This window comes from Fringilla coelebs (assembly GCF_963513975.1).
Source record: "Fringilla coelebs genome assembly, chromosome: 1".
NCBI lineage: Eukaryota > Metazoa > Chordata > Aves > Passeriformes > Fringillidae > Fringilla > Fringilla coelebs.
The window spans coordinates 68,183,850-68,198,743 of NC_140028.1; the positions used below are offsets into that span (position 1 = coordinate 68,183,850).

The 14,894-nt window shown below is 43.2% G+C and overlaps 1 protein-coding gene across 4 annotated transcripts in view; it reads right to left on the reverse strand.

The window, feature by feature from the left end:
* FHOD3 (formin homology 2 domain containing 3) overlaps nucleotides 1-13,824 on the reverse strand; it is a 372,140-nt gene extending 358,316 nt beyond the window's left edge. For all 4 annotated transcript variants that reach the window (XM_084215776.1, XM_084215777.1, XM_084215775.1 and 1 more), the window contains exon 1: nucleotides 13,301-13,824. In XM_084215776.1, coding sequence (XP_084071902.1) covers nucleotides 13,301-13,465 — 165 coding nt within the window. In that variant the 5' untranslated portion in view covers nucleotides 13,466-13,824. The remainder of the gene's footprint in view (nucleotides 1-13,300) is intronic.
* Between the last annotated feature and the right edge of the window lie 1,070 nt (nucleotides 13,825-14,894).

Consider the following 14,894-nt stretch of genomic DNA (forward strand, 5'->3'; position numbering starts at 1 on the left):
TTGAATATTACATTGTACTGCATAGTTCAAATGCAATTTTCTTACTTGTTTATCCTTTTGTTAGCACTGGACATTACAGCCACACCCCTTTCATAGATGGCCCTCCAGAAATTGCTTCTGAGAATCAAGCAATTAAAATGCTATTTCTGGCTTTTAAATGACCCTTTTCTTTCCTTCCTCTGTTACCTGCAGTGCATGAAAGGAGCAAGCCCTGGTTACTCAAGACAGCTGTCCCACGCACCAAATGCCCATTACTAGGCTGTCACTCATAAAGAGAACAAAGTAGTTATCATCAATTGCCAAAATCTGTCTCCTTGAGGAGGCTGACTCACAGCAAGCTGCAAACCCACATCAGCTTTAAGTTGAGCTTGTACCTTCTGACATAGCACAGGCTGCAATACTGAAAACCAGAAAGGGAATGGGTAGGAAGAATGAGACATGGCACAAACCACATAGCCCGCTTTGCTACACAGGCCTTTGTAATTGCCCAAACAGCTCCGTGTGTTTGTATAAACATGCTGTGGTCTGGGATTTGCACTCACCTCCCTTCTCCACAAGACAAACAAACTAAACACAGTAATTACCTTCAATAGCATCTGATTAAGTAAATAGGGTTTTCCGATTCCATTAGTAGCTCATAAAGGCAGACACTAACATGAGCACCACTCAGGTCATTGCCCAGTGGTGACAGTTTTACAGTCAAGCCAAAACAGGTTCCACTGCAACAGCTAACACCAGTCAAACTCCCTGGTAGGACAGGCACAAGTTCACACAACTATGCTGTTAGAGGCTATGGTAAGAACATTCAAGCCAAATCACTCAGACTTGCCCAAGCAGCTAATTAGAACTTCTCACAAAAAACCCCATCAATATTTAACAGCGATATCCAAAAATAAACAAGGGGTTTGGTTTACTAGAACAGATTCTCCTACAAAATATCTTGACATAACACCTATACAAGTTACAAGTGACAAAGTGCAGTCTACAAGAGATACTAAATTTGGCTGCTCATGATTGTATTCTTGTTTCTGGGCCAGGAAAGCTTTATAGACTTTCTTTTCTTTCTTATCATGTACCCTCACCCTACTCCATCAGTCTTTGGTTGTCTCAAAAATCTGCCTTCAAAAATAATTTGAACCATACAACTTATTAGTAGCCACATGGAAATACAGCATGAAATCAGTCACTTTATTTAAAATGTCAAACATCCAGCTGGTTAAAAAGTACCACAGGGGCATGGCTTCAATAATAACTTCCTATGACTCACCTACAGAACACACTTCAGCCTTGACTTATTTTGAAGAAATGGACAAATAATCAACATGAGAAAACAAAGGTAGGATTAATATTACTTTGATTGCATTTACATGCACACATAAATGTCCAAGAAAGTAATATTTTACAGTAATTATTTGTAGCTTATTTTCCCTTCCCTGATTTTAACAATTAAACACAGAGACTGAGTACCATCAGCCTTCATCTCATGGTTGGTCTTTCAGACGAATTCAGTGAGGAAAAAGATTGATTTTTTTTCTTTTTGACTATTTCTTCAAACCATAATTTATGAATTGGTGCTTAATTATCCCAGACATTTAGATTATTCTTTTTATTTCAAGAAATCTAATTTGGTGGATGAAGAACATAATTTTGGATGAAGCATAATTTTAATCAATCTCCCTTGAAACTTCTTAAAATAACACTAGATGATGACTACTCACAAGATAGTAAGCTATTTCCCTCTTCTCTGCTGCATATATCTTTCGGAAATATTTGCTGGAATATCAGTGACAAACTGTAGTAACATAAAGGAAGTAAATATAGCTCAACTTACACTGCACTGAAAAATATTTCTAATCTCCTTTTTGTCACTCAAATCACACCTAACTGTAATGATTTCCAAATGCTACGGTCTATTACTAGTGGCTTTCCCACAGAAGCAACATCAATCTAAAGAATAGGTTTAAGACAAGGACATTCTTTCAACAGCCTACCAGAATTATAGAAGAACAGTATAGTAGGTCATTTATTTGAGCTAAAATCACGTGAGCCAAATTCATCAAGTTAAGAAAATACCTTCTTCAAGCATTAAATCCTAGCATTCTGCCTATGGCCTTTGTCAACTTTTAATTATGTCATTTTACCAACAGACTGCCAAAGCAGAGTGCAACTGATAGCACACAGCATGTCTGAGTACAGCCTATTTTTAGTCTGCAATTCAATCAGCACTCTTACAATGGCAAGGATTAAAGTCCAAGACTGCCACGTTGCTGTATATAGGCAATGCAATTACATGTTGAAACATGTTGAGGGAACGTGGTGGCAAACTGGAGTCAATGCTGGGAGGAAGCGCACCAGACAGGCAGCTGCTCCGTGGCAGCCGATGTCTTTACTGGCAGAGCCCACGCTCCCATCTCACCCATCTTTGTTAACAGACCGCAAAGGAAAACGTTAAAACAAATGACAGTTTTACCCCAATTCCTTTCAATATGATCTACTACTTACTTTGGCAATCTTGAAAATCAGTATCCTTCTACCTTCACTGCCAGGTGTTCAGACAACTCTGTCCACATTTTGGCTTTCCTGAACTCTTGTGCAGAGGCATCACTTACAATATTGCAAGGATGCTTTTAAATAACTGTCTTTCATAACACCAAAAAGAAAAATTAAGATTTTCAAGCCAATATATTTTTACACATTCAAAGTGCTAACTCTTAATTAAAAATGTGACACTCTTGCTGTGTTTTTAATCTTCAGGAGTCACATTTTCATGCTTTTCCCATCCAACAATACAGACTTTTTAAAAAAAAAAATCTTAAAATTAACCTTGCTGTGTAACAGACAGGATTAGACTAACGACCTATAGGACTTAATGCTTTGAAACTATCAAAACAAAAACAGGTGACACCACAATACAATCACATTCTCTAGGACATAGTTAAATGATTCAAAAAACAGTAAAGACTTTTGTACACTAGAACTATGGCTGAATACTAAATAATGGCATGAGGAAGCTTATGGCTCTGTTCTATTACCAGTTTCCCAGGACCAATAATTTTTTTATGATACAGCCTCTGAAAAGTAGCCTAAATAGTATCCCTATTCCTCTTCATCTTTATACAAATGACCACTAGGAAACACTTCCTTCAAACCCCTTGATGAAAGAGAGAAAAATACTAAAAGGAGCACATACATATTCCGAGGAGTTGCAAGCTAAACACTTATATAAATTATGGGCATATCTAAATTAGCAAAGAAAAAAACCTGTATCTTGAGATAAATCTCTCCATTAGAACAAGCTCCCAGATTTCAAACTTACTACAGGTGGTCATTTCTCCAAAGGGCACATTTTTGAGTGCTGATCACTTTTCTTTAGTAAGATGAAATGAAGGGACCAAAAAAAAATCAGATGCAGAGTCTCTAAACAATAAGTTCAGAAACTCAAAGATATGGGCACACCCTAGGCTTAACATAAATTCACATTGATAACTGGTGGCTTTTTCATCCGCATTTCAAAACTAAGCAAAAAAGAAAAAACATTAAGAAGGCAGAAAACCTAAAAGCGTTTTAGCAAATTCAGCAGCATCTGAACTGAGACACCCATCTTAAGCTTCAGAAACTACACTTCTTTAACTTCTAAAAGATGAGGATTTTCTTCCACCACTTTCCCCCACAACTCTCAGCTTTGTCAGAAAAATGACTCATTTTTCTTCCCAGACAAGGCTCAGTCTAGAAAAAGCATAACAACAGTAATGCACACATAAGGCAGAATAACATCCAGTAACACTACCATACAGTAGCTGAAACAATACTGCAGACAAATTGACTTTTTTAATTAGGCTAAAAAAGCAACAACTGAAATTAGCATCTAAACAAGAACACATTACTGTCTACTAGGCAAGTATAACAAAGCTAAGTGCATTACTTGTAGTTATTCAAGCTCACTTCTGTGCAAAAATAAAGAGGACATAACAAGTAAAATAATGAGCAATACTACAGTATAAAGTGAAGGCTGTATATAAAACAGGAGTGCTCGGGGCACAGGCAAACACAACCGTGGATACTACACCCAGAAGAATTGCATTTCTTTCTGCCTTGTGTAGTCAGAGACAAAAACACCTCATGTATTATAATCAAACCAGAACAAAAAAATTCACAGTAAGATGAGAGTCCTTCAGCTGTGACCAGCAATGATCATTGCAACGCATTAATCATTTAGAATGCTCATATAGGATAAATCAGTCACGTCTGTCTGAAATAAAATACACTGCTTTCCCACCTGTGAATGAAACCTTCCTGCCTGCCTTACTCATAGTCACTGGGATTACAGGTCACTCACATTTATAACTGAAGCTCAAATCAACTTGTAGCATGGAAGAGTACTTGAAAAAGAATGATGAAAACGCTAAAATAACACAGATAGAGACTGAAAAGCACAAACAGTGTAATTTAGCAGCACCTTTTCTTCCTCAATAACACATTTTTTTTTACAAAACACCTATTTTCAAATCACATTACAATTTCGTATAAAGATGCCTAAAGGAAGGAGTGTGATGAAATGTGCCTCATGAGGGGGACTTCTGAAATTCAGAAAGCCTTAGGACTGGCACAGTTCCATAACAAGATATGCATGAATCTGCATCTCCTTGGAACTCACCACTATAAAGCTTCCCAATCCCTGCACCTTTTCGAAGGTGACCAACTTTACTTATTTAAGTTATTCAAGTAAACCCAAACCAAAACACAAAGAAAATCCTGCAAATTCACTTACTTTTTATAGACAATAATCAGACAATGAGGTCCTTCCTGCCTGTGAGGCAGGGTAGCACAGAAAAATCTTACAATTTCAGGAATCTGAAAGAAGTATCCCTTAATTCTCTGCCTGGCAAACCTGGAAGGGTCTTCCATAACAGAGACACCAAGACCTCCTTTAGAGAGGGCAGAGGACTCAAGATTTTCACAAGCCAAGTCCCTCACAATGCTAGAGCTGAAGGGGAAAATAACAACCCTTTGTGAGTGGAGTCAAAGGTCATGCTCCAGGGCCAGCTGCTGCAGTATGGGAATAAACAGAGCATAAATATGTGGGGTTTTTTCCGATTTCTTCACTACCCGTAAAATGCCAAGTTTTTCCAAGTAATAGAAGTCTAATAATGTCTACCCCATAGCTAGAATGGCCTCATCACTGACACTTGGAGAAAATTCAGAACTTTATTCCACACTGAGAAAAAACAGGCACAAGACTGCATGCAGCGTTTCACTAGCACAGATGAGATTCCTGTTGGTTTCCTGATTGCACACTCCACTATTACATTCATTCCTTGCAAGCCTTGCAGTAATGAAGTAAGAAAGCAGACACAATGTCTTTTTTCAACTAGCTTTACCTGGCATATGACATTCAGATAAGCAACCAGTCTGGCAGAGCTGTGAGAGCTACAAGTGCCTTTTTTGCCAGCCCCCAAATCATGGCAGGTGGTTCCCACTGACACGCAGAGAAAGCCCACCAGACAGAGTCCAGGGACTTCATCTTCTCCTTGTCAATAACAAAGCCAAAAAACTAAACACAAAATTCACAGACACCTTACCAGAAGTAGGAGCAGCTACTTTACCTCCAATGCTGCAACTTGTGGCTGCAATAGTATATTTACAACTCTAAAGAAAATACTTATTTTCTCAATTTCACTTACAAAGGTTGAAGGGCTCATTAGTAAACCTGAAGCAACTAGCTTCAAGGAACAGCACTGAAACATTCCTCAATTTTATTTTTTAACCAATATCAAAGTTATTTAAAACTATCCTTTTAACTGGCATAGTCTGTAGCTTCTAGAAGAGAAGAAACACAAGAACCAAGATGAAAGTGAACCTTCTTTCTTTCCTAAATAGGGAAATACATGCTATCTTAAGAGCATTTTATTCCAATATAATCATGCATGCTGTGTACAGGAGGAAAAGTGTACTGCTTTATCTGTACCACTAGAGTCAAAGCAATACAACTGCACAAGATACAGCTTACTACTTTTGTAGCTGATGAGCATAAAGCTTCAAGCATAAAGCTTCAAGCCATACACAACCCTCCACTTCTGCATGTAATCACACATACCTGACTTTACTTTGTATTACAACTTGTTTATTTATGCAGCTTCTTCTTATCCTCCCAATACTAAGAGTTTAATTGTTAGTAAACACAAGACTACACTGTCTGTTTCATTTTTCCAAGTTTATATATTTTGTCATACAAACCCCTCTAGAACTCAACTAAAAGAAGACAAAGCTGCTTTTCCAGTCACCCTAGTCCTTTCTATTGAGCCTAATGATTACTACCATGTAAAATGATGACCGATATGACAAAAAGATTAATAATAATGCATTGTCCGTATTTAAGGATAGCAACTAGGCATGCAGGACCAAAATTAGCAATTTTCCAGGATTCTGTGGAATAAAATAAATAAATATCCTTCTCACAAAATAGACAAAGGGTTAGTTGAGAAGTATGACTACTAAAGTCAAGCAGTCATACTGAAAGTAAAGGAAAAGGTCTAAGCTTTTTAATTTTTTAAGCATCCTTAAAATGCTGGGAATGACAGAATTACTTCCTTTTAACATGGAAATTGGAAACTGCAATGCATTTTTGTGGTATATATATGTGTTGAGCTGATGACGTGGACAGTCTTCAATAGTTTCATATGCCAGACAGTTGCAGATGTTTCTAGGTAGCTGGGCTTACTAGAGAGCTCACTGCTACTATTGTCCCAACTTGTTCCACTGCTAAAAATATGTAACAACATTCCTTGCTGTCTTATTAGTAACTGTAATACAATATAAAGTTAATATTAATATAGCACCATCCAGGTTGCGTGGAAAGTGATGACAGAGGTGTAAGTAGCTGGCACTCTTTCCTCTGAGCTGGTAATGAAGTAATATCTTAGCACATGGGTTCAGCCTACTGAAGCAGCATTTACCAATGAGCTGTATAGTCCCAGCCCAGACCACTTTGCATCACTCAAAAATACAAAACACCTTTTGAATGAGTAGAGGTACCAACCTGTCCTGGCTGAATTCCAGCCAGAGAAATGGACTGTAAAACCAAGTAGGGTTGTCATCAATGACAATGTGATGGATGGGTGAGTTACAGCCCAGCTGCCTTGCATAGATTTGCACAAAGGCTGTAACGCTCATCGCTCATCGTCACAACCCAGTGAGTGAGATCAGACAGAAAGAAAAGGGATTCTCATTTAGACCCTAATTACTGGCAAGGTAGGATGGCTGTGGATGCACTAGGAAGTGAAAACTCGTATAAAACTTCTGTGAGAACTTTTGTTCTTATTTGGAACAACACAGGAAGAAGAGGAGATTGCAACAGGCCATGTCCCACATATCTGACTATTCCTTTACCAACACAGATATGAACTGCAGTCATCTTAGTTTCTTGCTCAATTAATCCACTAGTAGTCTTTACACAAGAAGAATTTGGATAAAATGAGGTATCTGCAAGCTTGTTTTGAGAGCAAGCATCAAAAATTGGAACTGCAAGTACAAGACTTGTGGTAGGAAATCATCAAGGTCAGACTTCTCCTCATTAATCTCCTCTCCTGACTAAGAACCTCCAGGACACACACGGTGATATGAGTTTCCAGAGGCTGCATCTGACCAATCTGTGATCTAAAAATTTGGTGGAATCCTGAGAACTACCAGTACACTCGCTTCTATCATTCTTGACACAGAGCTCTATGAAGGCTCTTGAGCAATGATAAGCCAAACTCAGTGACCTGCAAGAGAGGTGTCAAAGTCAGGAACTGAATCTCTGGGATAGATAGATGGATAGATTTATGCCCCTGCTTTTACAACACAGCTTTTAAGTCTGGATCAAACAACTGAACTGAACTGCAACTTGTCCAAACTGTAACCATTCAGAGGAACCTTGCAAGAACTTCAAAGTCTTCTTACCTTAAACTGCCAGAGGTAAAGCCAGGCATTTGACAATTACTTTGTATCTGTTCTATGGGTATTTCTTCTCCTTTGAAAGCCCACACTAGAGGAGACAGTCAGGAGACTGAGAAGCTTTTCACAGTTGTGCTTTAGGGCAGGTGTTTATACTCCCCCAGAAAAGTGTGCTTCACAGGGGACTCTGATGCAGCTTGTGCTGTCAAGTCAGGAGACAGAGCACTATCCTACCCTGCTCTGCCCTCAAAAATAATTCCCTATAAAATTCAAGCACATATGTCTGCTACAGGGTCAACCTCTTGAAGCACAGGAATTTGCCAGCTCCAGAAATACTTACTAGAGTCAGAACACTTTGGAAACCTTTTGGAAACAACCTTTGTGTTAAATCCCCTCTCCTCTCAATGAAAAATGCTGATGTCCATCTGCCTTAGGCAGAATATGAAAGACCTATGAGTCTTGACAGACCTCAATTAAAGTATTTCCGAGTCCTCAGCAGCAACCCTTGCAGAAGATACCAGCCAGTTTCCCTTAGGTGTGGGTTCATTTTCCCTGGGAAAATGACAATATTCCAGTTTCCATCTTCTATTCTTCAGCTCCCATTAACAACATAATGACTAACCCAAAAATGCTCTCTTCAGAAAAGATAAATGCTCTCTTCAGCTGTTCTTTACCAGTACCTACAAACCACACTTTCTTCTTTTTCTGCCTAGCCCCTGTGGACCAATGCATTATTACTCAATGCCAAGGAAACCCAGGGAAGAGGAGCCAGCTGGTAGGCTTACTGCTATCAAAATACCTGAGGCGGCTGCCAGGATATAGCCTGGCACTGAGTTCAATGCCAGAGCTGAGCTCCATGCCAGGACACAACCAGGGGAACTATCAGAATTAATCCTGCTATCAGTTTACATTACACCATGCCTCAGAGTGAGCCCTGGCTTAAATGTGGGGCTAAATCACAGCAGCTGAAGACAGAAATGTGGATGGCTTCTTTATGAATGAAACTCCTGAATCCCTCGAGCACTCACTGGATTTATTTGCTTATACCGCTGTTTTCTGAATGACACTTTTCCTAATTACAAATTCTTGGAAGGCGTTTAAACACAGAAGTTGTCTCCAGTTTTCTCAGAGGGAATAGGAGATCAAAACAATTATCCTTATGGCGTTATAACTCTCCTTTACACAGTCTCCACCAGCACCTCATATGCATGGAAATATTTTTTTGTTGTTGCTTTCCATTGTTACACAAAGTATTTCAAATACGTTTTGTTGGTAAATTGGCCAGCGCAATGTCCTATCTTATTGAAAAGAAGTATTTCTTACAGAGGTGCCCCAACACTGAACACTACTGTGGCATATGAAAACAGACTATGGCAACACACTCAGCATCCTGTAATTATGTGAATAAGTTATAATGAAGAAGACCTCTAAAAAAAGCACACCACTTGACATTGGCCATGTATATATAGCTACTCTCCTGAGCAACCCTATGTCAGCAAGTTATAAGTATCAAGTAACTCAAAGCAATTCAAAACCAACAAACCCAATGTACTGAATTAGATTCAAAGAGCATTATTGGCACAGGGCCTGAGTCACAAATTTAGACCCAGTTCTGAATTTTCCCAAGGTTCACAGAAATGGGCAAAAGGGACACGTGAAGTCAGAGTCCAAACTAGATCCAGTTCTACTTCATACAACAGACAGTAAGAGTGACCTAAAATCCTCATGAACAATAAAAGCCAAATTCAAAATGGCACCTTAAGCAGCCAAGTCAATATAGGCAAACCACAAAAACTCTGCAACGTGGCATAGTTACTCAGCAAGAATTTGTAAATGTGGCTAAAAATACTGTGACAGAATTTATGGTACTTCATTGCATTGTCAACTAGGATGGTGTGTTACCATCTAGGACCAAATCACTCATAACCAGGGGGGATAGCTGAAAAAGGCATTCCTGATGACAGTGCCCTGCCCCATGAGGCTCAGTGTGCATGCCAGGCAGAGCTGAGCACAACCCAATGAACAACAAGCTGCTGTATCCAGAGATATGGATATAGAGAAAAGTATGTGCACAGAGGGAAGCAGGGAAAAGAAGAGGGAGGAGGATACAGTTAGGCAACCAATCCCAAGTGAAAGAAAGATCGATCGCAGAGACTCTACTTATCAGTTTTCTCTATCAACTAGCTTAAGTGCTCCACATTATTCAGGGTTGTAAAGACCATCCTAAACATTATTCTCAGAATTCAGTTTCTTAACTTCCCAGTGAACCTGCATAAAGATCTAAAAACATTGCTGCTCAGGAGACAATGTGTAGATCTAGACTTGCATCCAAACTCAAGTAATAGTGTGAGTTTAAAGAAAAGAAGCAGTTAAACCAACATGCAAAATTCAGTTGTACTTTCTAAGAACTAGAGTGAAGAAATCCTGCTCTTTGGAATCAAGCTAGAACATCTGTTGGTTACAAAAAAGCTACTAATGACATACTATGACAGGTCCGAACGTCTAAGCATTTTTCGTTTACTTTTTAAATGGTTTTCTTAATAATTGTTTATAATGTTTAACTTACAATGACTTGCAGTATACAGGCTGTTTTACTAACTACAAAAATACCACTGTCACTACCACTGCCGTCATTACTAATTTCAAGACAGCAATGGTGAAATCTGACCCCACTGAGTGAAGTGAGCTGGATTCCTGACACTGTCATCCTATCAAGTACATCCCAGAGCAGTACATCATCTAAAAGACATGCAAATCATCCAGTGGTGTGAAGGCAAGAAGCTATCAGCTCTGTTCGGAGAGTAAGTGAATGTTCACCCAAGTCAAGAGACAGCAACTTAAACTCACTGGAAAAAAGCCTAGCACTGATCAATCAAACCTGCTCGCGAAAAGGCCACCAGTTTATAAAACTTCAGAAATTATTTAGACATTGGTGTTCCTATGCATTTCATCATCATCATTGTAGAAAGGCTTGGGTTGCAAGAGACCTTAAAGTTCCAGCTCTCCTGCCATGGGCAGGGACACCATTTGAGCTAGAAACTCCTAGGTCTGTTTCAAGATATTTTGCTCTAGTCACTGTGATGATACTAAGTGGACCCTCAATCCATTAGCTCAGCAATTTTCAAAGTAATTAATCAATCAAACCTCAGATGCATCAATGTGAACCGACACCTGCATTTCAACCTGTGCTCTGCTTTGACAGCTGCATTCCTCTGAGATCAGAATATGCCCTGATCTCTGGGTGAAATGGAGCAAAATTCTTCTTAGTCAAATAATGTGGTGATCTTCTACTGACCAGTGAATATGGGCTTGAGGAAAGGCTGCAGAAAGAATATGCTCACCTCCCAAAAAAAACCAAAAAAAAACCAGAAGCAACACAAATCAGTTTATTTTACAGAGTTTCAGGTACAAAGACGTAATGCCAAACACAGAAACACAGCCCTGACTGCAAGTGAAAACACGGAACTATGCTTTCATTGTAATGAACAAAGGTAAACAAGTCTAATCAACCAACTCTTTTTTTTTTACCTTGTAGAAGCCAAGAGATAGCCAAGAGACATAATTAAGGGAGAAACAGGTGGCTCTGCAAACACAAAGGTAACTGTAACCATGTAAACAGATTTCAATGAGCCTGCCTACACCCTCACAACGGAAACAAAGTATTTGGAAGAGCCAGAAACTCAGATTAACTCGCTGGGCCAGGACTTGCCTCTAGCAGAGCAGCTATCTTTCAATAGCCGGGTTTACAGCACCTCTAGAGACACAGGCCAACTCTCATCCCAAATCTGCAAGTCCGCTTTCCAAGCATTAATTAAACTTGAGAAATGCTGCACACAGAAGTTCTGGGCAGGAGTGAAGCATATACAAGTGGCCATAGATTTTGGCTGGCTCCTTAGACGCTAAACCAAGCTGGTGGTGGTGTTAGTATAAAAAGTTATAAAAAATTGCCAGGGAAGCATTCAAACCAAAGCAAAACATAACAAAGTGAAATATCTCTGAAAACGAAGGTGAATTAACTCTAAATCCAGATTTTAAACTATCTCTTTATTCACTTCATTAGGTGTCAGAATCCATCTTGCCTTTCTTTTAATTAGCTCTAACTCCAAAAAGAAAAAAAGCCTCCTGTGAAAACAATGGGACCACTCTCTGAATTGGGGACGACTGAGCACATGAAAACAGAATTGACCCAGCGCACCAAGAGCTTCCAAAGTTTTTGTGCTTTAGGCAGAGCTCTGTTCACTGGATGCTGTATCCTTGGCAACTATTATGTGAGGAAACCGTTCTACAAATGCAAAACTTCTGTCTGCTTCATGAGCTTTTCTCTGAAATACTTTTATGGGGCTTTGGATATCCTTAAATCTAAGGGGACACACAGTCCTTGTTCATCTTTCCGCAGGCTCCCATAAGCATAATACAACAAGTGATGTTAAGAAAGTATTTTCCTCCCACTTCATCACAGAGCAAATAAAAGTTTTACAACTTTTACTTTGAAAAAAAAAAAAAAGGTGGGCATTTTTTCATTTTTTCCTTTCTTCTTCAGTGCACTCTGCAGAACTAATGTGCAGATACAAGATAATAATGAAAAGATATTATTATTATGTCAATCAGTAGCATTGCTTTGAAAATTAAAAATTCAAGGATAATGCTCGGGCGCCTGATTTCAAAGGCAGAGCTACAAATGCCAGCACATGTATTAGAAAAAGCATGCAAGAAGAGATAGGTAAGACTTGACAAGGGCCATGCTGCAGTTCTTCGCAAGAGGGACTAGTAGCACCGATTGTTTCAAGGGCAGCAGACGCTGCTATTTTTACCAAAGCCCCGGCTGGAACTGCCTGGCTCATTAAACCTCACCAGGCAAAGCCCGGGTCCTGCCGGCGCGATCGTGCCCGGCGCAGCCCGGCTGGCCCGACGCACTACCTTATCCCGCAGTATCCCCAGACACCCAGGCAACGCTAGCGAAGGACAGGCACCGAGTATTGACACTCAACTTGGCCTTTGGTTTGATGAGGTTTTTCTTCTCCTAGGGAAAGAGTGAGGCAGCTACGGCTAAAGCAGAAGCAGTAGCTGCCCTTGAGAGCGTTTGGGAACGCAGGAGAGCAGCAGAGGGAACCCCTCCGCCGTCCCCCGGGGCCTCTCCCCAGGACTTACGGAGATGCCGATACTGCCGGAGCTAAGGATAGCGCCGGGGGAGGCACGGGAGCCGGCGGGGCAGCCCCGCCGCCCCCCAGGGCGCGGAGCCCTGGCTGCCGCCCCGCAGGGGCCGGGGGCCGCCCGCCGGCCTCTCCTCCCCGCTGCCGGGCGCCGGCGGAGAGGCCGCTGCCCTTCGCTCGGTGCCCCCCACTCACACGCCCCTGCCCTTCCCCGGTACCTTCTGCGGGGCGCGGAGGAGGCGGTGCACCCCGGCTAGCTGGGTGGCGAGCGGGATGTCCTCCCGGAAGGTGTACAGCGGCGGCCGGGTGGGCTCGGGGAAGTTGGTGCTGTTGAAGGGGTCGGTGTCATCCAGCAGCTGCACCCGGCACACCAGCGTGGCCATGGCGCATCCATCCACCGCCGCGGCCGGGCGCGGGCGGGGAGCGGCACCCCCAAGTCACCGGCACCGAGGTGCTGCCTGCGCGCCCGCCGCCGGCTGCGAGCGGCACTCCCTTCCCCGGCGCAGCCTGGCCGGCCGCCGGCAGCCTCTCCCCGCGGCTCCCCGAACGAGCGCCGGCCGCCTCAGAGCCGCCGCGCCTCGGGGAGGCGGCCCATGGCCCCTTCCCCGCCGGGATCCACGAGTGCGAGCGCGCTTCAGGCCGAGCAAAGAGGAGGCGGCGCCGGAGCTGCGGGGCGCGGGCAGAGCGGTAGCAGCGGCGGCGGCAGCTCCCCCATTCCCGGCCGCTGCGCGCCGAGCGGGCAGCGGGAATGCCGTGGCCGGCACGCGCAGCCCCCAGGCCGCGCGCAAGGCCCGCAGCGCCCCCGCGCGGCCGCGCGCCTCCGCCCCGCCTCCCCCGACCCGAGGAGACCTCCCCGCGCCCGGCCGTGAGGGGAAGGGAGAGCGGCCGGGATAGCCCCCGCCTCCGCCGACCGGCCGGGCACGAAGGGAGAGCGGCCGGGATAGCCCCCGCCTCCGCTGACCGGCCCGGCCCGAAGAGAGAGCGGCCGGGATAGCCCCCGCCTCCGCCGACCGGCCGGGCCCGAAGGGAGAGCGGCCGGGATAGCCCCCGCCGGCCCTCCGGGCCCGAACGGCCGGGATAGCCCCCTCCTCCGCCCGCCGGCCGGGCTCGCGGGCGCGGAGACACACACCGAGAGGGCGAGAGAGGGGGAGAGGGGCCAGCGGGCCCGCCGGCCGCCCCGGCTGCATCACCCCTGGCTCCCGGCAGCAGAGCGCGTGTACCGAGCTCGGTGTTGCTGTCACAAACATCCCAGATGTCCTAAATCTTCAGTGTAATATTTACCCCGTTTCAAATAAAAGCTTAAAAAAATACCCCCTTTCAAAAAAAAAAAAAATAGAAAAAGTTTTAGAAACTGACCTGTAAAGTTTTAGAAACTGACCTGAAACGTGGGTATTCGACACAAGATGTTTTTTCTGATTTGTACAAAACCCTTTCTGCCATTAGGATTGTGCATAGCCGAGGCTCGTCTGGCTTCCCAGAGCATAGGGCCTGGGCAGACTTCCCATCCCGGACAGGAGACTGCCTGTCTTTGCATCTTGGCTCTCTCCTGCCTTAGGCCTGCTCTTTCTTTCTTTCTTTCAGGGGAAAATGGGGACAAAGTGCCAAGCCCCTGCTTGGGCACAGGGCAGAGCACTGCACCCTTCCATCTTTGCTCTTGGAGGTGAATCTGTGCTCTGTCTGCAGCCTCATGGCTGGGGATTCAGGATGCACACCCTGCTCTTCACTCTTGGGGGCACAGGGTACAGAAAAAGAGCTGTGAAATAAGTCACAGGTGAAATACAGCATGAAAGGTCTCACCTGGGGGAATGGATG